The following is a 26,842-nucleotide window of genomic DNA, read 5'->3' as shown; positions in this document are numbered from 1 at the left end:
CGGATGCGGGGCACGAGGGCCACCTTCGTGGAGCATGAGCAGCAGGCACCTGGCCAAAATGGCCCAAAGCAGGCCTGGCAAGGGGCCGGTGCTCAAAGCCGCGGAGGAAGGCAAAAAACCCCCGGGGACACTTGCTCGCCCACCGGGGGGAAAAAAAAGCCTTCCTCCCCCCAGCTGCAGGGCACGAGAGGCCATCTTCGTGGTGCATGAGCAGCAGGCAGTGACCGAGCCCAAATGGAGCGGAGGAGCCCTGACAACAAGTGGTCGTGCTCAGTGCTGCAGAGGAAGGCAAAAAACCCCCGGGGACCAGTGCCAATCTGCCCCGGGGGAAAATTCCTTCCTGACCCCAGCGGCGCTGGCGATCGGCTATTCCCTGAGCACGTCAGCAAGACCGGCCTCCTCCTCCTCCTCCTCCTCCTCCCACAGGCAGGCTGGTCACGCCTCCCAGGTGACAGATGCCCCAGCCCTGTTCTCCCTCAGCCTGCAGCCATCTCAGGGGCTTCCCAGAGTGGCCAAGTGCCCCTGGCCCCATCGACCTTGGGGGCAAGAATCCTTCCCGTGGGTGTCCGGCGGGACACCAGCGGGTGCTCCAAAGCACCGGGACCCCTTGGCAACCTCTCTGCATCCTCCCCTTTCTTACGGCTGCTGCCCCTGGCTCCACAGGGGATGAGGACGGCGAGCTCTGCAGCGCTTCTCAAGGAGGCATTCCCTTGCTCTGGCCACGCCTATGCGGCAGAAAAGGCCCGATGGCCTCGGGCACCTCCAGGCCTTGTTGTTGGTTCTCATCTCCTGAGGGGCTTGCGTTTGTTCCCCTAAGGCTGAAGCAGCATTTCCACCCATCCATCCATCCATCCATCCTGAAGGTGGCCCCGCCAGGAGCTGGTCTTGCAGTGGAGAATCTCCGTCCAGCAGGCTCGTCCAGCTTCCCTTCTTCCTCCCTCAGCCTCTGCCGAGGAATTCCACCGGCTCCTCCCGAACTTCACTCTCAGGTGGCTTCGAGCTGCCCGTGGGCCAGCTCTGGCAGCGGCACACGGGAGGATGCCCCTTTTATCCTGCCCCGGGGCATTGTGACTGCTGCGTTGCCGGGCGCTGCCACTGTGACATGGGGGTGATGAGGCCCCCCATGCGCAGCCCCGCCCACCGCAGCCCCGCCCACCACCCCTCCGCCCAGCAGCCTTCTGACGAAGGAAGGAAGGAAGGAAGGAAGGAAGGAAGGAAGGAAGGAAGGAAGGAAGGAAGGCAGGCAGGCCGGCCTTTGGGGTACTGGCCCCGAGGCTGTCCCCGTGCCCAGGAAGCCCAGGGGGCTGTGCCTGTCCTCGGTGGCCTTGCCCCGGGCACAGCTGCTGGGCATCCCTGGCAATTCATCTGTGCCTGCAGGCTATGTCAATAAAGAAGGGTGTTTGTACCACAGGCATTCACTTGGTCGTGGTGATGCTAGAGCTTAGAGAAAGGGCTTTGGTTCCCTCTGCATGAAGTCTGCAGAGACATGGAGAGCATGCATGATTTCCTCAGCATGCCTTCCCAATGCGCCAAGGGACCTTTGCTACTACACTCTTTACGGTGAGGTCTTCTTCTGGGAAAAAAGTCCTGCATTGTTTGGTCTTCTTGGCCATATTCTCCCTCGCACTTCAATAGCTCTTTTCCTCCTTTGGCCTTCATCCTTGATACCTTTCTTGAAAGCCATGGCAGTCCTCTCAGCCTTTGTCTTGCTCCTTCCAGTCGGCGCCGCCTTCTTCTTCTGGAGGCCTGCCATGCTCCTCATCAACTGCTTAGTCTTTGTCTGCCTTTGTCCCAGAATTGGGGAATTTGTCTTTCTCGAACCCGAGGAATGCGAAAGGGCCGTAGTGGTACGGGTACAGGAGTGCTCAGCGGGGCTTTGCACACTGCTTGCCTTTCTTGCCTGACACACCAGAATGCATTTGCCTGGATCACACTGGTGGTGGCTCCTAGTACCCCTGAGACCTCCTCATGCCGCCAGCAGGAGCATTGGCCTACTCCAAGGTTTCCAAAGGGGAGCAGAAACTCCTGGTGCTCCACCTGACGTCGTGTTAGCTCTTTCTACCCTGCAGTTCGTCACGCAGGGTTTACTGATGTTGGGGCTATGTCTTCTGGCAGAGCTTCAGCTGGTCGGGAGGGTGGGGGCCGTAGAAGCATACCATGAGACAGAGCCTTTTCTGCCTCAGGGATGCCATGGAATCCAGCATACGATGTGGCCAAGGAAACCTACCTTTCCTGGGCGATGCTTTTCTGCAATCCAAATTCAAAAGCCCTGAGCGTGAATGTCACTCTCTCCTACAGCTGCTGACAGCCAAGCGTGAAGGGTGGAGCCCGAGAGCTGTGTTAAGGGGGCTTTTGCCCAGCGGTAGCCTGCTGGAGTCCAGCTCCAGGCAGGCACGGCCAGCAGATCCAGCCCCGCACGGGCCCGCAGAGCACCAGACGGGCTGTCTGGGTGGGCTCCGAACATGAAGCTGGTGCTGTCAGTCCTGTTGCTTCCAAAGTGACTGACTGCCTCCTGGGGAAGCAAATAGCCCCAGCCGGCACGCAGCCAGCTTCCGTTGTGGAGGTTTCCTTGGCAAAAGTGCCAAAGCAGCCCAGGCGCTGCAAAAGCTACAGGAGAGGCAACCCTGGCGGGTCAGGGCGACACAGTTGGTGGCACTGCTGTCTGCGGGGATCTGCTTTAGTCTCCAGGAGTGTGACTAAGGGTTGCTGACGATTTGTGAAATGACCTGTGCAGGCGGTTAGTGAAGAGGAAGGTTGCTGCTGGGAAGGCTGATAGGGGTGAGGAGGTGGCTGGCCAGGTGGCCATCCGACACTAAAAGGCAACAGCCTCTCTTTACGAGGCCCTAAGCGCCCGTACGATAGCTGCCCAGGATAGGAGGACTGAAGCCTTTGCTTTTTAGCTGCGCTCCTGACTCCACCTGGGACTGTCGGTGTGGTGACTTTCCTGAGGACACCAACCAGAGAGAAAGGAACTTCATTTTTTCTTTCATGAATGAAAGAAAGGATGACAAACAATCTTGTAGCACGCACACGGTCATTAGTTTGCAAAACTGGGGCAACGAGTGCAGAAAGCTGAAAAAGCCAAGCTGCTGAAACACAAGAGCCTGCGAACAAGAGTAGTCCCTCAGAGAGAAGGTCCATCTGGCCCAAGCCTCTGTCTCCAGCGTGGCCAAGCGTCGATGTCTACAGGAGAGCATCTGAGCAGTGCAGGTCTCCTGCTGTCGGGCTCCTGGGGGTGCTCATGGGCCTCAATGGCTGGGACCGGCCTCCCCCGGGACCCCCACCTGCACCGTCTCCTGCCAAGGGCCCCGGGGACGTGTCTCAGCTCAGCCTGCGGCCTTCAGTCCCTGCCTGAGCCATCTTGTAGGTGTGCCCGTCCCTGCCCCTGTCTCCTGGATGGGCCTGGGACCTGCACTGCAGAGAGCCCCTCTCCTGGATGGAGCCCTCAGACCTAGGTCAGCGCTTTTCAGGCACAGAAGAGCATCACCTTTCTCCCTTCCCTTCCCTATTCTGTTTTATTCTACACGCTCACCACGAGTCGCGTAATGATGAGACTCTTACTTGCCTGAAATGCCAGGGCTTGTTCAGCTCCAAAACCACTTTCAAGAACACATCACACAAAAGTTACAAGAGCAAGCAGGATTTTATTTTATGGTCTTTTCCTGAATGCATCCAGAGCCAGTGCTCACAATCGTGAGGACAATGCGCATGTGTAGCCAGGAGCAGGCTGACGCATTCTTCTGCTTAGGAAAAAACATGCCTTGCAGTCTGGCAAAGGCAAGGCACGGAGCTGCAGAAAGGAGCAGCAGCAATCCAGGACAAGCAGTCCCTGTTTCCCGAAGAGAGCGAGCGTGAAGGAGGAGGCTCAGGACCGACCACACACACACCCCAGAAGAAGAAGACGACGTAGAAGAAGAGGAGGAAGAAGAAGAGGCGGAGGTGTGTGGTACCGTGGGCTATTTTGCAAAGATTGGTGCGTAGCGATGACAAAAGCATACTTTTGGCATTCCCAAGCTTGCTGCGCTGTGCTTCTTGGCCGGCGATGCGTGAAAAGCGCTCTTGTGCCTGCCCTGCGCTTGGATTGCCCGCAGGGAGAGCTGCAAAGTGGCAGCTGCTGCTGCTGGTGGTGCAGCAAGGCTGGAGCCCTTCCAAAAACACAGGCTGTCTTGCAGAAGCAAGAACCCCTGGGGAAAGGGAGCCAAGGGAAGAGCAGAGCTCGCTCCCACGACGAAGCTGCACCGGGCAAGTGAGCCCGAAAGAGCCAGGGGCCGAGAGAGTGGCACCTTGGAGGTGCAAGAGCAGCAGGCAAGACCCTAGCGGCAAGGGGCCAGAGGAGCCCCGCCAAGGGGCTCTGCTCAATGCTACAGAGGACAAGAAGCAAGGCCCGGGGGCCTCCCTTGGGGCCCGCCCTGCGGGTCTAGAAAGCTTCCTCCCCCCGGATGCGGGGCACGAGGGCCACCTTCGTGGAGCGTGAGCAGCAGGCACCTGGCCAAAATGGCCCAAAGCAGGCCTGGCAAGGGGCCGGTGCTCAAAGCCGCGGAGGAAGGCAAAAAACCCCCGGGGACACTTGCTCGCCCACCGGGGGGAAAAAAAAGCCTTCCTCCCCCCAGCTGCAGGGCACGAGAGGCCATCTTCGTGGTGCATGAGCAGCAGGCAGTGACCGAGCCCAAATGGAGCGGAGGAGCCCTGACAACAAGTGGTCGTGCTCAGTGCTGCAGAGGAAGGCAAAAAACCCCCGGGGACCAGTGCCAATCTGCCCCGGGGGAAAATTCCTTCCTGACCCCAGCGGCGCTGGCGATCGGCTATTCCCTGAGCACGTCAGCAAGACCGGCCTCCTCCTCCTCCTCCTCCCACAGGCAGGCTGGTCACGCCTCCCAGGTGACAGATGCCCAAGCCCTGTTCTCCCTCAGCCTGCAGCCATCTCAGGGGCTTCCCAGAGTGGCCAAGTGCCCCTGGCCCCATCGACCTTGGGGGCAAGAATCCTTCCCGTGGGTGTCCGGCGGGACACCAGCGGGTGCTCCAAAGCACCGGGACCCCTTGGCAACCTCTCTGCATCCTCCCCTTTCTTACGGCTGCTGCCCCTGGCTCCACAGGGGATGAGGACGGCGAGCTCTGCAGCGCTTCTCAAGGAGGCATTCCCTTGCTCTGGCCACGCCTATGCGGCAGAAAAGGCCCGATGGCCTCGGGCACCTCCAGGCCTTGTTGTTGGTTCTCATCTCCTGAGGGGCTTGCGTTTGTTCCCCTAAGGCTGAAGCAGCATTTCCACCCATCCATCCATCCATCCTGAAGGTGGCCCCGCCAGGAGCTGGTCTTGCAGTGGAGAATCTCCGTCCAGCAGGCTCGTCCAGCTTCCCTTCTTCCTCCCTCAGCCTCTGCCGAGGAATTCCACCGGCTCCTCCCGAACTTCACTCTCAGATGGCTTCGAGCTGCCCGTGGGCCAGCTCTGGCAGCGGCACACGGGAGGATGCCCCTTTTATCCTGCCCCGGGGCATTGTGACTGCTGCGTTGCCGGGCGCTGCCACTGTGACATGGGGGTGATGAGGCCCCCCATGCGCAGCCCCGCCCACCGCAGCCCCGCCCACCACCCCTCCGCCCAGCATCCTTCTGACGAAGGAAGGAAGGAAGGAAGGAAGGAAGGAAGGAAGGAAGGAAGGAAGGAAGGAAGGTAGGCCGGCCGGCCTTTGGGGTACTGGCCCCGAGGCTGTCCCCGTGCCCAGGAAGCCCAGGGGGCTGTGCCTGTCCTCGGTGGCCTTGCCCCGGGCACAGCTGCTGGGCATCCCTGGCAATTCATCTGTGCCTGCAGGCTATGTCAATAAAGAAGGGTGTTTGTACCACAGGCATTCACTTGGTCGTGGTGATGCTAGAGCTTAGAGAAAGGGCTTTGGTTCCCTCTGCATGAAGTCTGCAGAGACATGGAGAGCGTGCATGACTTCCTCAGCATGCCTTCCCAATGCGCCAAGGGACCTTTGCTACTACACTCTTTACGGTGAGGTCTTCTTCTGGGAAAAAAGTCCTGCATTGTTTGGTCTTCTTGGCCATATTCTCCCTCGCACTTCAATAGCTCTTTTCCTCCTTTGGCCTTCATCCTTGATACCTTTCTTGAAAGCCATGGCAGCCCTCTCAGCCTTTGTCTTGCTCCTTCCAGTCGGCGCCGCCTTCTTCTTCTGGAGGCCTGCCATGCTCCTCATCAACTGCTTAGTCTTTGTCTGCCTTTGTCCCAGAATTGGGGAATTTGTCTTTCTCGAACCCGAGGAATGCGAAAGGGCCGTAGTGGTACGGGTACAGGAGTGCTCAGCGGGGCTTTGCACACTGCTTGCCTTTCTTGCCTGACACACCAGAATGCATTTGCCTGGATCACACTGGTGGTGGCTCCTAGTACCCCTGAGACCTCCTCATGCCGCCAGCAGGAGCATTGGCCTACTCCAAGGTTTCCAAAGGGGAGCAGAAACTCCTGGTGCTCCACCTGACGTCGTGTTAGCTCTTTCTACCCTGCAGTTCTTCACGCAGGGTTTACTGATGTTGGGGCTATGTCTTCTGGCAGAGCTTCAGCTGGTCGGGAGGGTGGGGGCCGTAGAAGCATACCATGAGACAGAGCCTTTTCTGCCTCAGGGATGCCATGGAATCCAGCATACGATGTGGCCAAGGAAACCTACCTTTCCTGGGCGATGCTTTTCTGCAATCCAAATTCAAAAGCCCTGAGCGTGAATGTCACTCTCTCCTACAGCTGCTGACAGCCAAGCGTGAAGGGTGGAGCCCGAGAGCTGTGTTAAGGGGGCTTTTGCCCAGCGGTAGCCTGCTGGAGTCCAGCTCCAGGCAGGCACGGCCAGCAGATCCAGCCCCGCACGGGCCCGCAGAGCACCAGACGGGCTGTCTGGGTGGGCTCCGAACATGAAGCTGGTGCTGTCAGTCCTGTCGCTTCCAAAGTGACTGACTGCCTCCTGGGGAAGCAAATAGCCCCGGCCGGCACGCAGCCAGCTTCCGTTGTGGAGGTTTCCTTGGCAAAAGTGCCAAAGCAGCCCAGGCGCTGCAAAAGCTACAGGAGAGGCAACCCTGGCGGGTCAGGGCGACACAGTTGGTGGCACTGCTGTCTGCGGGGATCTGCTTTAGTCTCCAGGAGTGTGACTAAGGGTTGCTGACGATTTGTGAAATGACCTGTGCAGGCGGTTAGTGAAGAGGAAGGTTGCTGCTGGGAAGGCTGATAGGAGTGAGGAGGTGGCTGGCCAGGTGGCCATCCGACACTAAAAGGCAACAGCCTCTCTTTACGAGGCCCTAAGCGCCCGTACGATAGCTGCCCAGGATAGGAGGACTGAAGCCTTTGCTTTTTAGCTGCGCTCCTGACTCCACCTGGGACTGTCGGTGTGGTGACTTTCCTGAGGACACCAACCAGAGAGAAAGGAACTTCATTTTTTCTTTCATGAATGAAAGAAAGGATGACAAACAATCTTGTAGCACGCACACGGTCATTAGTTTGCAAAACTGGGGCAACGAGTGCAGAAAGCTGAAAAAGCCAACCTGCTGAAACACAAGAGCCTGCGAACAAGAGTAGTCCCTCAGAGAGAAGGTCCATCTGGCCCAAGCCTCTGTCTCCAGCGTGGCCAATCATCGATGTCTACAGGAGAGCATCTGAGCAGTGCAGGTCTCCTGCTGTCGGGCTCCTGGGGGTGCTCATGGGCCTCAATGGCTGGGACCGGCCTCCCCCGGGACCCCCACCTGCACCGTCTCCTGCCAAGGGCCCCGGGGACGTGTCTCAGCTCAGCCTGCGGCCTTCAGTCCCTGCCTGAGCCATCTTGTAGGTGTGCCCGTCCCTGCCCCTGTCTCCTGGATGGCCATGGGACCTGCACTGCAGAGAGCCCCTCTCCTGGATGGAGCCCTCAGACCTAGGTCAGCGCTTTTCAGGCACAGAAGAGCATCACCTTTCTCCCTTCCCTTCCCTATTCTGTTTTATTCTACACGCTCACCACGAGTCGCGTAATGATGAGACTCTTACTTGCCTGAAATGCCAGGGCTTGTTCAGCTCCAAAACCACTTTCAAGAACACATCACACAAAAGTTACAAGAGCAAGCAGGATTTTATTTTATGGTCTTTTCCTGAATGCATCCAGAGCCAGTGCTCACAATCGTGAGGACAATGCGCATGTGTAGCCAGGAGCAGGCTGACGCATTCTTCTGCTTAGGAAAAAACATGCCTTGCAGTCTGGCAAAGGCAAGGCACAGGAGCTGCAGAAAGGAGCAGCAGCAATCCAGGACAAGCAGTCCCTGTTTCCCGAAGAGAGCGAGCGTGAAGGAGGAGGCTCAGGACCGACCACACACACACCCCAGAAGAAGAAGACGACGTAGAAGAAGACGACGACGAAGAAGAAGAGGCGGAGGTGTGTGGTACCGTGGGCTATTTTGCAAAGATTGGTGCGTAGCGATGACAAAAGCATACTTTTGGCATTCCCAAGCTTGCTGCGCTGTGCTTCTTGGCCGGCGATGCGTGAAAAGCGCTCTTGTGCCTGCCCTGCGCTTGGATTGCCCGCAGGGAGAGCTGCAAAGTGGCAGCTGCTGCTGCTGGTGGTGCAGCAAGGCTGGAGCCCTTCCAAAAACACAGGCTGTCTTGCAGAAGCAAGAACCCCTGGGGAAAGGGAGCCAAGGGAAGAGCAGAGCTCGCTCCCACGACGAAGCTGCACCGGGCAAGCGAGCCCGAAAGAGCCAGGGGCCGAGAGAGTGGCACCTTGGAGGTGCAAGAGCAGCAGGCAAGACCCTAGCGGCAAGGGGCCAGAGGAGCCCCGCCAAGGGGCTCTGCTCAATGCTACAGAGGACAAGAAGCAAGGCCCGGGGGCCTCCCTTGGGGCCCGCCCTGCGGCTCTAGAAAGCTTCCTCCCCCCGGATGCGGGGCACGAGGGCCACCTTCGTGGAGCATGAGCAGCAGGCACCTGGCCAAAATGGCCCAAAGCAGGCCTGGCAAGGGGCCGGTGCTCAAAGCCGCGGAGGAAGGCAAAAAACCCCCGGGGACACTTGCTCGCCCACCGGGGGGAAAAAAAAGCCTTCCTCCCCCCAGCTGCAGGGCACGAGAGGCCATCTTCGTGGTGCATGAGCAGCAGGCAGTGACCGAGCCCAAATGGAGCGGAGGAGCCCTGACAACAAGTGGTCGTGCTCAGTGCTGCAGAGGAAGGCAAAAAACCCCCGGGGACCAGTGCCAATCTGCCCCGGGGGAAAATTCCTTCCTGACCCCAGCGGCGCTGGCGATCGGCTATTCCCTGAGCACGTCAGCAAGACCGGCCTCCTCCTCCTCCTCCCACAGGCAGGCTGGTCACGCCTCCCAGGTGACAGATGCCCAAGCCCTGTTCTCCCTCAGCCTGCAGCCATCTCAGGGGCTTCCCAGAGTGGCCAAGTGCCCCTGGCCCCATCGACCTTGGGGGCAAGAATCCTTCCCGTGGGTGTCCGGCGGGACACCAGCGGGTGCTCCAAAGCACCGGGACCCCTTGGCAACCTCTCTGCATCCTCCCCTTTCTTACGGCTGCTGCCCCTGGCTCCACAGGGGATGAGGACGGCGAGCTCTGCAGCGCTTCTCAAGGAGGCATTCCCTTGCTCTGGCCACGCCTATGCGGCAGAAAAGGCCCGATGGCCTCGGGCACCTCCAGGCCTTGTTGTTGGTTCTCATCTCCTGAGGGGCTTGCGTTTGTTCCCCTAAGGCTGAAGCAGCATTTCCACCCATCCATCCATCCATCCTGAAGGTGGCCCCGCCAGGAGCTGGTCTTGCAGTGGAGAATCTCCGTCCAGCAGGCTCGTCCAGCTTCCCTTCTTCCTCCCTCAGCCTCTGCCGAGGAATTCCACCGGCTCCTCCAGAACTTCACTCTCAGATGGCTTCGAGCTGCCCGTGGGCCAGCTCTGGCAGCGGCACACGGGAGGATGCCCCTTTTATCCTGCCCCGGGGCATTGTGACTGCTGCGTTGCCGGGCGCTGCCACTGTGACATGGGGGTGATGAGGCCCCCCATGCGCAGCCCCGCCCACCGCAGCCCCGCCCACCACCCCTCCGCCCAGCATCCTTCTGACGAAGGAAGGAAGGAAGGAAGGAAGGCAGGCAGGCCGGCCTTTGGGGTACTGGCCCCGAGGCTGTCCCCGTGCCCAGGAAGCCCAGGGGGCTGTGCCTGTCCTCGGTGGCCTTGCCCCGGGCACAGCTGCTGGGCATCCCTGGCAATTCATCTGTGCCTGCAGGCTATGTCAATAAAGAAGGGTGTTTGTACCACAGGCATTCACTTGGTCGTGGTGATGCTAGAGCTTAGAGAAAGGGCTTTGGTTCCCTCTGCATGAAGTCTGCAGAGACATGGAGAGCATGCATGATTTCCTCAGCATGCCTTCCCAATGCGCCAAGGGACCTTTGCTACTACACTCTTTACGGTGAGGTCTTCTTCTGGGAAAAAGTCCTGCATTGTTTGGTCTTCTTGGCCATATTCTCCCTCGCACTTCAATAGCTCTTTTCCTCCTTTGGCCTTCATCCTTGATACCTTTCTTGAAAGCCATGGCAGCCCTCTCAGCCTTTGTCTTGCTCCTTCCAGTCGGCGCCGCCTTCTTCTTCTGGAGGCCTGCCATGCTCCTCATCAACTGCTTAGTCTTTGTCTGCCTTTGTCCCAGAATTGGGGAATTTGTCTTTCTCGAACCCGAGGAATGCGAAAGGGCCGTAGTGGTACGGGTACAGGAGTGCTCAGCGGGGCTTTGCACACTGCTTGCCTTTCTTGCCTGACACACCAGAATGCATTTGCCTGGATCACACTGGTGGTGGCTCCTAGTACCCCTGAGACCTCCTCATGCCGCCAGCAGGAGCATTGGCCTACTCCAAGGTTTCCAAAGGGGAGCAGAAACTCCTGGTGCTCCACCTGACGTCGTGTTAGCTCTTTCTACCCTGCAGTTCTTCACGCAGGGTTTACTGATGTTGGGGCTATGTCTTCTGGCAGAGCTTCAGCTGGTCGGGAGGGTGGGGGCCGTAGAAGCATACCATGAGACAGAGCCTTTTCTGCCTCAGGGATGCCATGGAATCCAGCATACGATGTGGCCAAGGAAACCTACCTTTCCTGGGCGATGCTTTTCTGCAATCCAAATTCAAAAGCCCTGAGCGTGAATGTCACTCTCTCCTACAGCTGCTGACAGCCAAGCGTGAAGGGTGGAGCCCGAGAGCTGTGTTAAGGGGGCATTTGCCCAGCGGTAGCCTGCTGGAGTCCAGCTCCAGGCAGGCACGGCCAGCAGATCCAGCCCCGCACCGGCCCGCAGAGCACCAGACGGGCTGTCTGGGTGGGCTCCGAACATGAAGCTGGTGCTGTCAGTCCTGTTGCTTCCAAAGTGACTGACTGCCTCCTGGGGAAGCAAATAGCCCCGGCCGGCACGCAGCCAGCTTCCGTTGTGGAGGTTTCCTTGGCAAAAGTGCCAAAGCAGCCCAGGCGCTGCAAAAGCTACAGGAGAGGCAACCCTGGCGGGTCAGGGCGACACAGTTGGTGGCACTGCTGTCTGCGGGGATCTGCTTTAGTCTCCAGGAGTGTGACTAAGGGTTGCTGACGATTTGTGAAATGACCTGTGCAGGCGGTTAGTGAAGAGGAAGGTTGCTGCTGGGAAGGCTGATAGGGGTGAGGAGGTGGCTGGCCAGGTGGCCATCCGACACTAAAAGGCAACAGCCTCTCTTTACGAGGCCCTAAGCGCCCGTACGATAGCTGCCCAGGATAGGAGGACTGAAGCCTTTGCTTTTTAGCTGCGCTCCTGACTCCACCTGGGACTGTCGGTGTGATGACTTTCCTGAGGACACCAACCAGAGAGAAAGGAACTTCATTTTTTCTTTCATGAATGAAAGAAAGGATGACAAACAATCTTGTAGCACGCACACGGTCATTAGTTTGCAAAACTGGGGCAACGAGTGCAGAAAGCTGAAAAAGCCAACCTGCTGAAACACAAGAGCCTGCGAACAAGAGTAGTCCCTCAGAGAGAAGGTCCATCTGGCCCAAGCCTCTGTCTCCAGCGTGGCCAATCATCGATGTCTACAGGAGAGCATCTGAGCAGTGCAGGTCTCCTGCTGTCGGGCTCCTGGGGGTGCTCATGGGCCTCAATGGCTGGGACCGGCCTCCCCCGGGACCCCCACCTGCACCGTCTCCTGCCAAGGGCCCCGGGGACGTGTCTCAGCTCAGCCTGCGGCCTTCAGTCCCTGCCTGAGCCATCTTGTAGGTGTGCCCGTCCCTGCCCCTGTCTCCTGGATGGGCCTGGGACCTGCACTGCAGAGAGCCCCTCTCCTGGATGGAGCCCTCAGACCTAGGTCAGCGCTTTTCAGGCACAGAAGAGCATCACCTTTCTCCCTTCCCTTCCCTATTCTGTTTTATTCTACACGCTCACCACGAGTCGCGTAATGATGAGACTCTTACTTGCCTGAAATGCCAGGGCTTGTTCAGCTCCAAAACCACTTTCAAGAACACATCACACAAAAGTTACAAGAGCAAGCAGGATTTTATTTTATGGTCTTTTCCTGAATGCATCCAGAGCCAGTGCTCACAATGGTGAGGACAATGCGCATGTGTAGCCAGGAGCAGGCTGACGCATTCTTCTGCTTAGGAAAAAACATGCCTTGCAGTCTGGCAAAGGCAAGGCACAGAGCTGCAGAAAGGAGCAGCAGCAATCCAGGACAAGCAGTCCCTGTTTCCCGAAGAGAGCGAGCGTGAAGGAGGAGGCTCAGGACCGACCACACACACACCCCAGAAGAAGAAGACGACGTAGAAGAAGACGAGGAAGAAGAAGAGGCGGAGGTGTGTGGTACCGTGGGCTATTTTGCAAAGATTGGTGCGTAGCGATGACAAAAGCATACTTTTGGCATTCCCAAGCTTGCTGCGCTGTGCTTCTTGGCCGGCGATGCGTGAAAAGCGCTCTTGTGCCTGCCCTGCGCTTGGATTGCCCGCAGGGAGAGCTGCAAAGTGGCAGCTGCTGCTGCTGGTGGTGCAGCAAGGCTGGAGCCCTTCCAAAAACACAGGCTGTCTTGCAGAAGCAAGAACCCCTGGGGAAAGGGAGCCAAGGGAAGAGCAGAGCTCGCTCCCACGACGAAGCTGCACCGGGCAAGCGAGCCCAAAAGAGCCAGGGGCCGAGAGAGTGGCACCTTGGAGGTGCAAGAGCAGCAGGCAAGACCCTAGCGGCAAGGGGCCAGAGGAGCCCCGCCAAGGGGCTCTGCTCAATGCTACAGAGGACAAGAAGCAAGGCCCGGGGGCCTCCCTTGGGGCCCGCCCTGCGGCTCTAGAAAGCTTCCTCCCCCCGGATGCGGGGCACGAGGGCCACCTTCGTGGAGCATGAGCAGCAGGCACCTGGCCAAAATGGCCCAAAGCAGGCCTGGCAAGGGGCCGGTGCTCAAAGCCGCGGAGGAAGGCAAAAAACCCCCGGGGACACTTGCTCGCCCACCGGGGGGAAAAAAAAGCCTTCCTCCCCCCAGCTGCAGGGCACGAGAGGCCATCTTCGTGGTGCATGAGCAGCAGGCAGTGACCGAGCCCAAATGGAGCGGAGGAGCCCTGACAACAAGTGGTCGTGCTCAGTGCTGCAGAGGAAGGCAAAAAACCCCCGGGGACCAGTGCCAATCTGCCCCGGGGGAAAATTCCTTCCTGACCCCAGCGGCGCTGGCGATCGGCTATTCCCTGAGCACGTCAGCAAGACCGGCCTCCTCCTCCTCCTCCTCCCACAGGCAGGCTGGTCACGCCTCCCAGGTGACAGATGCCCAAGCCCTGTTCTCCCTCAGCCTGCAGCCATCTCAGGGGCTTCCCAGAGTGGCCAAGTGCCCCTGGCCCCATCGACCTTGGGGGCAAGAATCCTTCCCGTGGGTGTCCGGCGGGACACCAGCGGGTGCTCCAAAGCACCGGGACCCCTTGGCAACCTCTCTGCATCCTCCCCTTTCTTACGGCTGCTGCCCCTGGCTCCACAGGGGATGAGGACGGCGAGCTCTGCAGCGCTTCTCAAGGAGGCATTCCCTTGCTCTGGCCACGCCTATGCGGCAGAAAAGGCCCGATGGCCTCGGGCACCTCCAGGCCTTGTTGTTGGTTCTCATCTCCTGAGGGGCTTGCGTTTGTTCCCCTAAGGCTGAAGCAGCATTTCCACCCATCCATCCATCCATCCATCCTGAAGGTGGCCCCGCCAGGAGCTGGTCTTGCAGTGGAGAATCTCCGTCCAGCAGGCTCGTCCAGCTTCCCTTCTTCCTCCCTCAGCCTCTGCCGAGGAATTCCACCGGCTCCTCCAGAACTTCACTCTCAGATGGCTTCGAGCTGCCCGTGGGCCAGCTCTGGCAGCGGCACACGGGAGGATGCCCCTTTTATCCTGCCCCGGGGCATTGTGACTGCTGCGTTGCCGGGCGCTGCCACTGTGACATGGGGGTGATGAGGCCCCCCATGCGCAGCCCCGCCCACCGCAGCCCCGCCCACCACCCCTCCGCCCAGCATCCTTCTGACGAAGGAAGGAAGGAAGGAAGGAAGGAAGGCAGGAAGGAAGGAAGGAAGGCAGGCCGGCCGGCCTTTGGGGTACTGGCCCCGAGGCTGTCCCCGTGCCCAGGAAGCCCAGGGGGCTGTGCCTGTCCTCGGTGGCCTTGCCCCGGGCACAGCTGCTGGGCATCCCTGGCAATTCATCTGTGCCTGCAGGCTATGTCAATAAAGAAGGGTGTTTGTACCACAGGCATTCACTTGGTCGTGGTGATGCTAGAGCTTAGAGAAAGGGCTTTGGTTCCCTCTGCATGAAGTCTGCAGAGACATGGAGAGCATGCATGACTTCCTCAGCATGCCTTCCCAATGCGCCAAGGGACCTTTGCTACTACACTCTTTACGGTGAGGTCTTCTTCTGGGAAAAAGTCCTGCATTGTTTGGTCTTCTTGGCCATATTCTCCCTCGCACTTCAATAGCTCTTTTCCTCCTTTGGCCTTCATCCTTGATACCTTTCTTGAAAGCCATGGCAGTCCCTCTCAGCCTTTGTCTTGCTCCTTCCAGTCGGCCGTCTTCTCTCTGGAGGCCTGCCATGCTCCTCATCAACTGCTTAGTCTTTGTCTGCCTTTGTCCCAGAATTGGGGAATTTGTCTTTCTCGAACCCGAGGAATGCGAAACGGCCGTAGTGGTACGGGTACAGGAGTGCTCAGCAGGGCTTTGCACACTGCTTGCCTTTCTTGCCTGACACACCAGGAATGCATTTGCCTGGATCACACTGGTGGTGGCTCCTCGTGCCCCCTGTAGACCTACTCATGCCTCCAGGAACACTGGCCTACTCCAAGGTTTCCAAAGGGGAGCAGAAACTCATGGCGCTCCACCTGACGTCGTGTTAGCTCTTTCTACCCTGCAGTTCTTCACGCAGGGGTTACTGATGTTGGGGACTATGTCTTCTGTCAGAGCTTCAGCTGGTCGGGAGGATGGGGGCCGTAGAAGCATACCATGAGACAGAGCCTTTTCTGCCTCAGGGATGCCATGGAATCCAGCATACGATGTGGCCAAGGAAACCTACCTTTCCTGGGCGATGCTTTTCTGCAATCCAAATTCAAAAGCCCTGAGCGTGAATGTCACTCTCTCCTACAGCTGCTGACAGCCAAGCGTGAAGGGTGGAGCCCGAGAGCTGTGTTAAGGGGGCTTTTGCCCAGCGGTAGCCTGCTGGAGTCCAGCTCCAGGCAGGCACGGCCAGCAGATCCAGCCCCGCACCGGCCCGCAGAGCACCAGACGGGCTGTCTGGGTGGGCTCCGAACATGAAGCTGGTGCTGTCAGTCCTGTTGCTTCCAAAGTGACTGACTGCCTCCTGGGGAAGCAAATAGCCCCGGCCGGCACGCAGCCAGCTTCCGTTGTGGAGGTTTCCTTGGCAAAAGTGCCAAAGCAGCCCAGGCGCTGCAAAAGCTACAGGAGAGGCAACCCTGGCGGGTCAGGGCGACACAGTTGGTGGCACTGCTGTCTGCGGGGATCTGCTTTAGTCTCCAGGAGTGTGACTAAGGGTTGCTGACGATTTGTGAAATGACCTGTGCAGGCGGTTAGTGAAGAGGAAGGTTGCTGCTGGGAAGGCTGATAGGGGTGAGGAGGTGGCTGGCCAGGTGGCCATCCGACACTAAAAGGCAACAGCCTCTCTTTACGAGGCCCTAAGCGCCCGTACGATAGCTGCCCAGGATAGGAGGACTGAAGCCTTTGCTTTTTAGCTGCGCTCCTGACTCCACCTGGGACTGTCGGTGTGGTGACTTTCCTGAGGACACCAACCAGAGAGAAAGGAACTTCATTTTTTCTTTCATGAATGAAAGAAAGGATGACAAACAATCTTGTAGCACGCACACGGTCATTAGTTTGCAAAACTGGGGCAACGAGTGCAGAAAGCTGAAAAAGCCAAGCTGCTGAAACACAAGAGCCTGCGAACAAGAGTAGTCCCTCAGAGAGAAGGTCCATCTGGCCCAAGACTCTGTCTCCAGCGTGGCCAACCATCGATGTCTACAGGAGAGCATCTGAGCAGTGCAGGTCTCCTGCTGTCGGGCTCCTGGGGGTGCTCATGGGCCTCAATGGCTGGGACCGGCCTCCCCCGGGACCCCCACCTGCACCGTCTCCTGCCAAGGGCCCCGGGGACGTGTCTCAGCTCAGCCTGCGGCCTTCAGTCCCTGCCTGAGCCATCTTGTAGGTGTGCCCGTCCCTGCCCCTGTCTCCTGGATGGGCCTGGGACCTGCACTGCAGAGAGCCCCTCTCCTGGATGGAGCCCTCAGACCTAGGTCAGCGCTTTTCAGGCACAGAAGAGCATCACCTTTCTCCCTTCCCTTCCCTATTCTGTTTTATTCTACACGCTCACCACGAGTCGCGTAATGATGAGACTCTTACTTGCCTGAAATGCCAGGGCTTGTTCAGCTCCAAAACCACTTTCAAGAACACATCACACAAAAGTTACAAGAGCAAGCAGGATTTTATTTTATGGTCTTTTCCTGAATGCATCCAGAGCCAGTGCTCACAATGGTGAGGACAATGCGCATGTGTAGCCAGGAGCAGGCTGACGCATTCTTCTGCTTAGGAAAAAACATGCCTTGCAGTCTGGCAAAGGCAAGGCACAGGAGCTGCAGAAAGGAGCAGCAGCAATCCAGGACAAGCAGTCCCTGTTTCCCGAAGAGAGCGAGCGTGAAGGAGGAGGCTCAGGACCGACCACACACACACCCCAGAAGAAGAAGACGACGTAGAAGAAGACGACGACGAAGAAGAAGAGGCGGAGGTGTGTGGTACCGTGGGCTATTTTGCAAAGATTGGTGCGTAGCGATGACAAAAGCATACTTTTGGCATTCCCAAGCTTGCTGCGCTGTGCTTCTTGGCCGGCGATGCGTGAAAAGCGCTCTTGTGCCTGCCCTGCGCTTGGATTGCCCGCAGGGAGAGCTGCAAAGTGGCAGCTGCTGCTGCTGGTGGTGCAGCAAGGCTGGAGCCCTTCCAAAAACACAGGCTGTCTTGCAGAAGCAAGAACCCCTGGGGAAAGGGAGCCAAGGGAAGAGCAGAGCTCGCTCCCACGACGAAGCTGCACCGGGCAAGCGAGCCCGAAAGAGCCAGGGGCCGAGAGAGTGGCACCTTGGAGGTGCAAGAGCAGCAGGCAAGACCCTAGCGGCAAGGGGCCAGAGGAGCCCCGCCAAGGGGCTCTGCTCAATGCTACAGAGGACAAGAAGCAAGGCCCGGGGGCCTCCCTTGGGGCCCGCCCTGCGGGTCTAGAAAGCTTCCTCCCCCCGGATGCGGGGCACGAGGGCCACCTTCGTGGAGCATGAGCAGCAGGCACCTGGCCAAAATGGCCCAAAGCAGGCCTGGCAAGGGGCCGGTGCTCAAAGCCGCGGAGGAAGGCAAAAAACCCCCGGGGACACTTGCTCGCCCACCGGGGGGAAAAAAAAGCCTTCCTCCCCCCAGCTGCAGGGCACGAGAGGCCATCTTCGTGGTGCATGAGCAGCAGGCAGTGACCGAGCCCAAATGGAGCGGAGGAGCCCTGGCAACAAGTGGTCGTGCTCAGTGCTGCAGAGGAAGGCAAAAAACCCCCGGGGACCAGTGCCAATCTGCCCCGGGGGAAAATTCCTTCCTGACCCCAGCGGCGCTGGCGATCGGCTATTCCCTGAGCACGTCAGCAAGACCGGCCTCCTCCTCCTCCTCCTCCTCCCACAGGCAGGCTGGTCACGCCTCCCAGGTGACAGATGCCCCAGCCCTGTTCTCCCTCAGCCTGCAGCCATCTCAGGGGCTTCCCAGAGTGGCCAAGTGCCCCTGGCCCCATCGACCTTGGGGGCAAGAATCCTTCCCGTGGGTGTCCGGCGGGACACCAGCGGGTGCTCCAAAGCACCGGGACCCCTTGGCAACCTCTCTGCATCCTCCCCTTTCTTACGGCTGCTGCCCCTGGCTCCACAGGGGATGAGGACGGCGAGCTCTGCAGCGCTTCTCAAGGAGGCATTCCCTTGCTCTGGCCACGCCTATGCGGCAGAAAAGGCCCGATGGCCTCGGGCACCTCCAGGCCTTGTTGTTGGTTCTCATCTCCTGAGGGGCTTGCGTTTGTTCCCCTAAGGCTGAAGCAGCATTTCCACCCATCCATCCATCCATCCATCCTGAAGGTGGCCCCGCCAGGAGCTGGTCTTGCAGTGGAGAATCTCCATCCAGCAGGCTCGTCCAGCTTCCGTTCTTCCTCCCTCAGCCTCTGCCGAGGAAGTCCACCGGCTCCTCCAGAACTTTCTCTCACATGGCTTTGAGCTGCCCGTGGGCGAAGGAAGGAAGGAAGGAAATAAGGAAGGAAGGAAGGAAGAAAGGAAGGAAGGAAGGAAGGAATTCCGGCCTTTTTGGGTGCTGGTCCAGTCTACACTCTTTTTTCATTTGCAGTTCTTTACTTAGTTGTAGCTCTGGCATGCATTCTTTCCTCTGTGATGAGCATTATATATTACGCACATCAAGACATAATGTTCATGTAGGGCAGGTGTTTGTACCAAGCAGTTACAGGGAGTCCTGTGCTCCCTCAAAAATCAAGAGAGTTTTCTATCAAAGAAAAGAGAGGAGGAAATACTTAGTGAATGCCATTTTTGCCCAATGTGATATTTGCACAGATGCTGTTCTCTAAGCTGCTGGGTTCAATGTCCCTCTGGGCATAGCAAACAATGAGGGTAATGCACTCTTAGCCTCCTTGCTAAATCAGTGTGTGAACGATACACAGATAGTCTCTCTGCATGATACTACTTGTGTAACTATTGTATTCTACACTGGAACTATCCAAATACCTATTGTCTGCTTTCATTTTCTTGGTGATAGCCATGGTTTTAACAGATAAGTATTTATTTTCCTAAATGAAAAAGAAAACAAAAAGTAAATTCATGCCTTAGCGTCATCAACATTAAAAGTTTGTAATACTTACATCACTCCATGCATGAAGCTCCTCAGAAGCATAATTTATTGAAGGCCACAAAAACACTGCGAGGTAAGTATTATCATTTGTATTCCCATCTTACATGTGGAAAAACTGGGGTGAATGTTACAGTCCAGGTCACACAAGAACTCTAGAGATCTCTAGAGTCCTGAGAGACCATCTTCTCCCCATCACTTTGAGTCATTAAAGCCTGAAGAAATTAAATGTCGTGGATCCACTTTATCATCTCCTGTATGAGGATGATAAACAGCGCTGTCAGTGTCCTGGATAAACCCCCTTAAACCTACTAGCCAAGTCATCTCTGCTGGCAACAACTCCAGTAAAATTCCAGTTAACAATAAACGTTCCCCCATGCTGAGCAATGGAAAAGCCAATAATAGTTTGGCTGAATCCATGCTGAGTACAGAAAATTGAATTAATCTGAAAAGTGACTGTACCTTAAAGAAAAGCAGCTCACCTGGATATATTTCAAGCTTTTAGTGAAAGTCAGTCTAGTCTAGTTGAGAACTGGGAAGATAATGACTATGCCAAAATCTGGATGTGTATTTCTAAAGTTTATTAAATCCATAGCTTTTTTTGTTTCGAAAGACATTTCAGAGTACGATCAATCACTCAAGGAGTTTAACAAGATGAGAGTGTGACTGTTCTAGCATTTGATGTTAGCTAGCTCACACTTTTGCTTCTTAGGATTCATGCTGAGAGCAATGACTTTTCTTTTAAAGTGCTTATCATGCTAATTATTAACTTATTACTTGGTTATTTTGCAAATAATAACTAAGCATAAGACTAATACATTTTGGTCATAGCCATGTTTAATTTCTTATTCTACCTATGTAAAGATGTAAGAAAGGAATACATAGATTCAAATAAACAGAGTCAAGAAGTTGTGAATAGTCAGATTCATATGTAGCCCACCTGTGACTTTCACAGTGGCCTGTAGTTTACTGGAAAATCATATGAAACGCCTCAGATCCACCTATTTCTGAATTCTGGGAAATGTGATCTCAATCAGGACTTATTGCCTTAAAATGACCTTGTTCAATGACATTTTGAAAACAGTGAGGTGTTTAGCTATCTACATGTAGATAGGTAAGTATAAAGTTGCTTCTTCATTTAGACTTTTGGCACTTTCATCTTCTGTCTAAACTTGTTTTCTAACCTTGAGAACGTTCCCTGGGATTCATCTGTGTTGTTGTAGTCTTCTGGGATGTCCAAATAAGGGCATGATTTCAAGTGCTTAATTGCCCAAATTTCAATTTTGGAGATGTCCATGTTTAATTCTAGAGTTTTATATCTATATTTATGATTTATATTTTCACATCGTTTTTTTTCCGTAAACTTTTTCCTAACCCTATGTAACTACCCATTAACCCAAAAGACTCCTGGCTGTCAGGCTGAGAAACCCTCCTTTGCATAGACAGGCTGTGCCGAGTGGGATGGACGCAGCTTCTGAGGAACTCATTTCTCGTCCACCAGTGAGTGAATGCTAGGTATGGTAACCATCGTTGTTCTTCTTTTGTCACTGCCAGCCATCAAACCTCAGCTGCATCAACTCAGGAGGCCTACTCACAGCTCAGGAGACTATTTCCCAGTCTTCCACAAGAAATCGGAGGAACAGTTGGTGAGATGTAAGCTGCTTGACCAGAGGGGGAGGATGAAGAAGATCCAACATATTTCCCAGAGCTGGAATAGGAAATAGCAGAAGAGATAAAGAGGCATCTTCTTGAATGACACTCCTTGCAGGTGGACGGAGGATATTGTGTAACCATTGCACAGGCCATACTGCATTGTACAGCAGCTGCAATTCTAGATAACAGCAAGTGTATGATTTAGCTAAACAATATAATGGACATTTTGTTAGAATGTTCTCAATAGCCACCTTATTATTGCAGCATATGCACACTTAATACTAAAATATTGGGCTGTTACCTTAAAAGACGTAATTGTATGCCCCTATCTCCTGTCAAATTAAGGAAGCCAATGCTTTCCTAGATTGTTGGGCTCCTTGTGGTGTTCTCAGTGTGACCTTCCACCTACCACAGGTAAGACAACAACTCCTATTTCAGAAAGTTTTTTCTTGCCTAGCTGTACTGAGAATAAATGTCCTCCTGTTGTAGTGGGATAGGTATTCAGGAAGATGAAGGCAGGAGGCTGGAGTACAAAGAGTTCTGTCTCTTCACTCGTCAGAAAAAGAAGACATAGCACAACGTTAAGATTGTTCTTTGCATGAACTCTGATGAATGTTACATAAGGCTGATTGTTTTTTATGGCATTATTTTAATTGAGTTTGATCCCGTGTGCTCTTTTTGTGCACAGAGTGTCCCATGGGCCCCAGTTTCACAGCTGAACATGCCCCCTCTGAAAAAGTTCCTCTTGCTCTCAGATTTTACACCATGAGGAACAGTGGCAAATCACTCCCTGCCCTCTTTCTCCAGGACTCTGGTGATTTACGTACCACCTCAGCTCTTCCTGTCCAGGCCATTGAACTCTGTCCTGTTTGTACTCTTCTCACAAGCATACTCTACTTTTTATCTTCCTTGCTGCTCTTCTCTCTCTCTCTCTTTTTTTTTTTAATCTCTTTTTGAAAGTGAGTACTACACAAAGTACTCAAGATGCAGTTATAGCAGAAATTTGTAAAGTAATGTAATGACACTTTCTGTTTCATCTTCCATGCCCTTCTGAATAGTTTTTAAAGTTGTAGTTTACTTTTTGAACTTCCTTGAGCACTGAGTAGTAGCTTCTGTAGAATTATCTATAATATATCCTAATTAATTTATAGCCCAAATGCACATATGGGGCTGGGGAGTTGTGGTTGCCTCTCCCTGTGTGCATTGTTCTGCACTTACTGACTGTGAATTGGTGGTTTTGCCAATTACACTGAAGTAAGCTGCTGCTGCTTCTTCCTCTTCTTCTTCTTTTTCTTCTTTTCTTCTTTTCTTCTTTTTTCCTTTTTCTTCTTTTCTTCTTCTTCTTCTTCTTCTTCTTCTTCTTCTTCTTCTTCTTCTTCTTCTTCTTCTTCTTCTTCTTCTTCTTCTTCTTGCCATTGCACTTTTTTTTTTCTTTCCCCCATTGTTAACTAATTATTTACCCATCTTAAGATCATATGTTACAATCTTCATTCAGTCCATGACAGCTCAGTAGCTTTCGTAGCATTTTGGAGCAGGACCTTGTCAAAATGGAGAAATGCAAACCATTATTGGCTCCTCCAAGTAAGTCTCAAAGATTTGTGAGACAAAATTTCTTCTATAAAACTAGGCTGACCTCTCTGTTATAAGTGTCCCTGCTACCTACCAATTCTGTTATTTATATCTTTTAAAAGTTCATTCACTGTGAATTTGCATTCTGTTACACACTAAAGATTTGTAACTATGTCCATGTCCAACATCAAAACTGCACCAGCCGGTGTGTGTAGCACTGCTGTGTGACAGTCACATTAAAATCATGGCTAGTTGTTGCATGAAAAGAGATGGGGTGTTTTTCCAGTGTTACGGATGCCCCTTGCTCCCTTAGAGAAGATCACTGCAATTCTGGGCACATTCGCCCTGTGGTCTGACATCTTTTTCACAGTGTTTTGCTAGACATCTCCAATGCCTAAGTGCTCTGATGTCACCTTGTTTCAGTTATTTTCATCTGTACCCTGTGCTTCCGTTTGTGGTGTTGACCTTAACCACCATCATAACTTGTGACGCCAGCAGCCAGGCTGGATCGCTGCCTAAATGAAATGCAAAAAGGAATGCACTGTAAAGCCTCTTGCTTATGAAAAGTGATTTATCTCTAGGAATTCTCTGAAAACTGTATTTTCCTTGTAGAATACTGTGAAATTGTTTACACAAATAGGCTATATAGAAATACAGAATTATACTATCCTTCCAAACACACTTTCTGTCTGTATCATTTCCTTCCCTTTAGGACACTTGGTAACACTTTACCTAGCAGAGTCCTATCTGACTGTTCTCTGGACAAGTGGACAGCGCTGGGTCACTTACACAAGTTAAAAGGGGAACCTCTTTTTTTGCCTTTCATTATTACCAACAGTTTATTTGGGTTATGGTTTTTGTGTTACTAGTATGTCACAAAGACAGTGATTTTTGTCTTTGCTCTCCTGGTCCACACTCTGTCCTTTGCCATGAAGCAGAGATAAGATGTCATCTTGAATTTACTGCTGTGTAGTCAAGGCACAGAGAAATGAAATGACCTACCTGAGGTGTCATGAGGAGTGTACGTGGCTCCTACAAATTTAATGTAGTTCTGATCAGGTTCCTCTTTGCTCACACTTTTCTCCAGTTAAGTCCATGCTGTGCCAAGTTGCTGTCTGTTAGAGGCCCCTCTTGAAAGTGTCTGTTCACCCAAGTGGTTTAGAGAGTTTTTATTTTTTATTTTTCCTGGAGCTGGGGAAGGTGAAGAATGTCAGCAGATACTTATTGGTATTGGAAAGATATCTGAGGATGTCTTTTCTGTCTTCCAAAGCCTGGGGCTTTTGGCCTAAATGAAATACTGCAAAAGTGGGGAGAGAGGATGTTTGTGCAGACTATTCCTTGTAAATATCAGGTGCATCACTAAAATAATTCCTAATCAACACCAGTTGTGCTGGTGGCATCCAGCCTGATGCGCAGAGCTGTGTGATGGAGAGGATGGGCTCATCCTCTCAGTCCAACCCTGACATCTAGTGTACACCAAAGGGAAATTTTCCAAGTGTGAAGTTCAAAAATGAAATCTGTGTTATTTAGGGGAGGTCTGGCTTTGCAATGCACTCAACATTTTTCTGCATTGTTAATTTCTGAGATAACTAACCACTTGCTGCCAGCACAGAAATAAGGCTGAGTAATCTGTCCCTCTTGGAAAGTCTTATGATCTCAGACTTATGATGCCATTTAGAATTGTTATGAACTACTCCTTGCAACTATCAACACTTGCAAATTTAGCCTTTTTTCTGTTCAGTCCATTTGTGAACTGACTCTTTGCTCTAATCAGTGGATCACTTTCTATGGCAAGGAAGTTTGGTGCTCTGTTTTTTGAGAGGGAGTTGTTTGTTTATTTCTTTAGAAAAGGATTAAAGTCTGAATTAAAAATCTGAATGTTAAAATTCACAGTGAGTGAGGCATAGAGAGACTCTTGAGTATTAATATATATATATTTATATATTTTGTGTATTTCTATGCCTGCATAAACAGGAATTGGAAAGGAAGATTGGCTCCAACATCCTCAAGGGCAATTGCAGCAGCCAGAGCAGAGACGGAGGAGGAAGGGGAGGAGGGGGGAGGAGTAGTTGTGGCTCAGCAGCTTAAATGGGCCTTTTCAATTCTTTAGGTCATGAGGTAGACAGTTGGGTTCATAAATCAAATTTTGTTCTGGACCGGCCATGTGCCCACCTCCTTTCTCCTTGTTGAGACCTATTGTTCACTTCTGTTGCTCAGGTATCTGGCCAGCATGAGTCCTTCTGGTCGATTTCTCACTATCCCTTTGCAGGTACTCCTCCCTTTACCCCAAATTTTTCTCCTGATCTCTCACAGACCTGCTAAGCATCACCGAGCAGCTGCCTTGTTTTGGATCCTGGGCTATAGTCGCAGAATCACTGAGGCTGGATGGCACCTCTGGAGCTGGCCAGTCCAAATAGGGTCCACTGGAGCAGGTTACTCAGGGCTGTGCCCAGTTTGGTTTTGAAAATCTCCAAGGGTGGAGGCTCCACAACCTCTCTGGGCTATCTGTGCCAGTGCTCAGTAGTAAAAACAGGTTTTCTTACTAGTAAGTGGCTTTTCATGTATTTCACTTTCATGTATTTTTCATGTATTTTTCATGTATTTTTTCATGTATTTCACTTTGTGCCCACTGCCTCTTGTCCTGTCAGTGGGTACCACTGGGAAGAGCTTGGCTCCCTCTTCTTTACTCCCTCCCATCAGACATTTATATACATTTATAAGATCCCTTTAAGCCCTCTCTTCTCCAGGCTAAACATAATACAGAAAAACAAACCTGGGATAGATTTAACTTTGTCTCAGACCCTAAGACCACCTGGGGCCTAAAGCCTACTTTGAAAGTTGGAAAAGACTTGACAGCTTGGAAAAATCCAAAGCTTATGGCAATGTGTCTCATGGTTATAAATACACAGCTTGCATTTTACAGGCTCATCACACCTGTGAGAATAAGCACAAATGGTTCATCAAAAGCAGTTCTTTTATTTCTGGCATGTGCTTTCTAATTTTGCTGCTGCTTGTCCATCTGTCCAGTCCAATCTTTTTAGGATTCTTCAGGATGTTGGGTATAAGGATGGATTAAGCTTCCCTTCACAGCTCCTGGGTCTGACAGACTGACATGGGTTCCTTCCACAGGACCAGGAGCTGGTATTACAGAGTAGAAACTGGCTTTTAATGTTCGTTCTTTCTATTTGTAGAACTACACATCCAGAATACTGCTATTTCTGTTTGCACCACCTCACTCTGAGAGGCCCATGGCTTTTTTGGGGATGTAAGGAACAGAATAATATGCATTTATGAACTTATTTAAATATAAGTGAGAAGCCAAAATTTCTAATGTGCTTCAGAGACGTGCATTTTCGATTTTCGCTTGTAGATGCAATTGCTGGGCAGAGGAATACAGAGGAATTCAGAGGAATACAAGAATACTGCAAGGTCATATGTAGTTTCTAGGTAGAGGTTAATTGAAAATTCACTCCGAAAGTATTAGCCATTAACAACCTCCTGACTGCAATCAGTTTTTTATTCACTGACTGAAGCACTTCATTTCCCCCGAGGCCTCGGACCGGTTGTCCTGCCCAGTGCAGAGTTCTGGGGTGAGATGCAGTTCCAGCTAAATATCTGAACACAAGCCAGCTGCTAAGGCCCTAAAGCAGGCAATGCCTGTGCGCGGACAATGTAAGCAACTTCAGTCTGGAGCATCTCAGTCCTAACAGTGCTACGGAAGAGCTTAGCTTGATTCCGTGCTTTCCATTTCCTTCAGTTTTTGCTGTAATGACCATGGGGGACCTTTGGGGACATGGGGTACAAAAGCGTTTCTGCCCCAGAACACACCAACTCCAGCCATTTGCCCAGGAGACCAATTTGTGCAGTTTTAGCACTATCCGGTCTTAAAGGGAGAATTCAGAGCCTGAACAGCAATAAATAAACCCAATAAACCGCATCCATGCCATTGGACAGTCCACACACAATTCTACAACACCTAAAGGCTTCGTTTTGGGGGACGGGCAGTGTTTATCTGATTTGAAAAAAAAAATCATATCTTATTCCCAAATAAAGTAACATTAAACACTTGCACGGGTTGCAGCGAGGCAGGTGTAAGCTTTGAGAAACAATTCATCGCACTGTTTCCCAGGAACATTGCAAAAACTCCTAGTTACTTAATTGATCAAATGAAAAATTACTTTTTAGTTGCTCATGTTGCTCCTGGGTGGAAAAACAGTAAATGCTGAATTACCAAGCTATGAATATGCAATTTTAAATGAACTGCAGCAAATGATGTATGTTATGGCATTTTTATGGCTGGGCTTCA

General features: G+C 53.3%; 1 protein-coding gene across 7 annotated transcripts in view; it reads left to right on the top strand.

Moving 5' to 3' along the window:
* Window positions 1-24,012, top strand: part of PDE1C (phosphodiesterase 1C) — a 406,330-nt gene extending 382,318 nt beyond the window's left edge. For 6 of the 7 annotated variants that reach the window (XM_075745401.1, XM_075745405.1, XM_075745406.1 and 3 more), the window contains one exon: window positions 20,869-24,012. In XM_075745401.1, the coding sequence (XP_075601516.1) occupies window positions 20,869-21,038 (170 nt within the window). In that variant the 3' untranslated portion in view covers window positions 21,039-24,012. The remainder of the gene's footprint in view (window positions 1-20,868) is intronic. The other variant, XM_075745404.1, reaches the window with a different exon arrangement.
* Window positions 24,013-26,842: the final 2,830 nt, after the last annotated feature.

The sequence above is a fragment of the Balearica regulorum genome, chromosome 2 (genome assembly GCF_011004875.1).
Source record: "Balearica regulorum gibbericeps isolate bBalReg1 chromosome 2, bBalReg1.pri, whole genome shotgun sequence".
In the NCBI taxonomy this organism is placed as follows: Eukaryota; Metazoa; Chordata; class Aves; order Gruiformes; family Gruidae; genus Balearica; species Balearica regulorum.
Note: the sequence above shows the minus strand (reverse complement) of the source record. Positions and strands in the feature narration are given on the sequence as shown.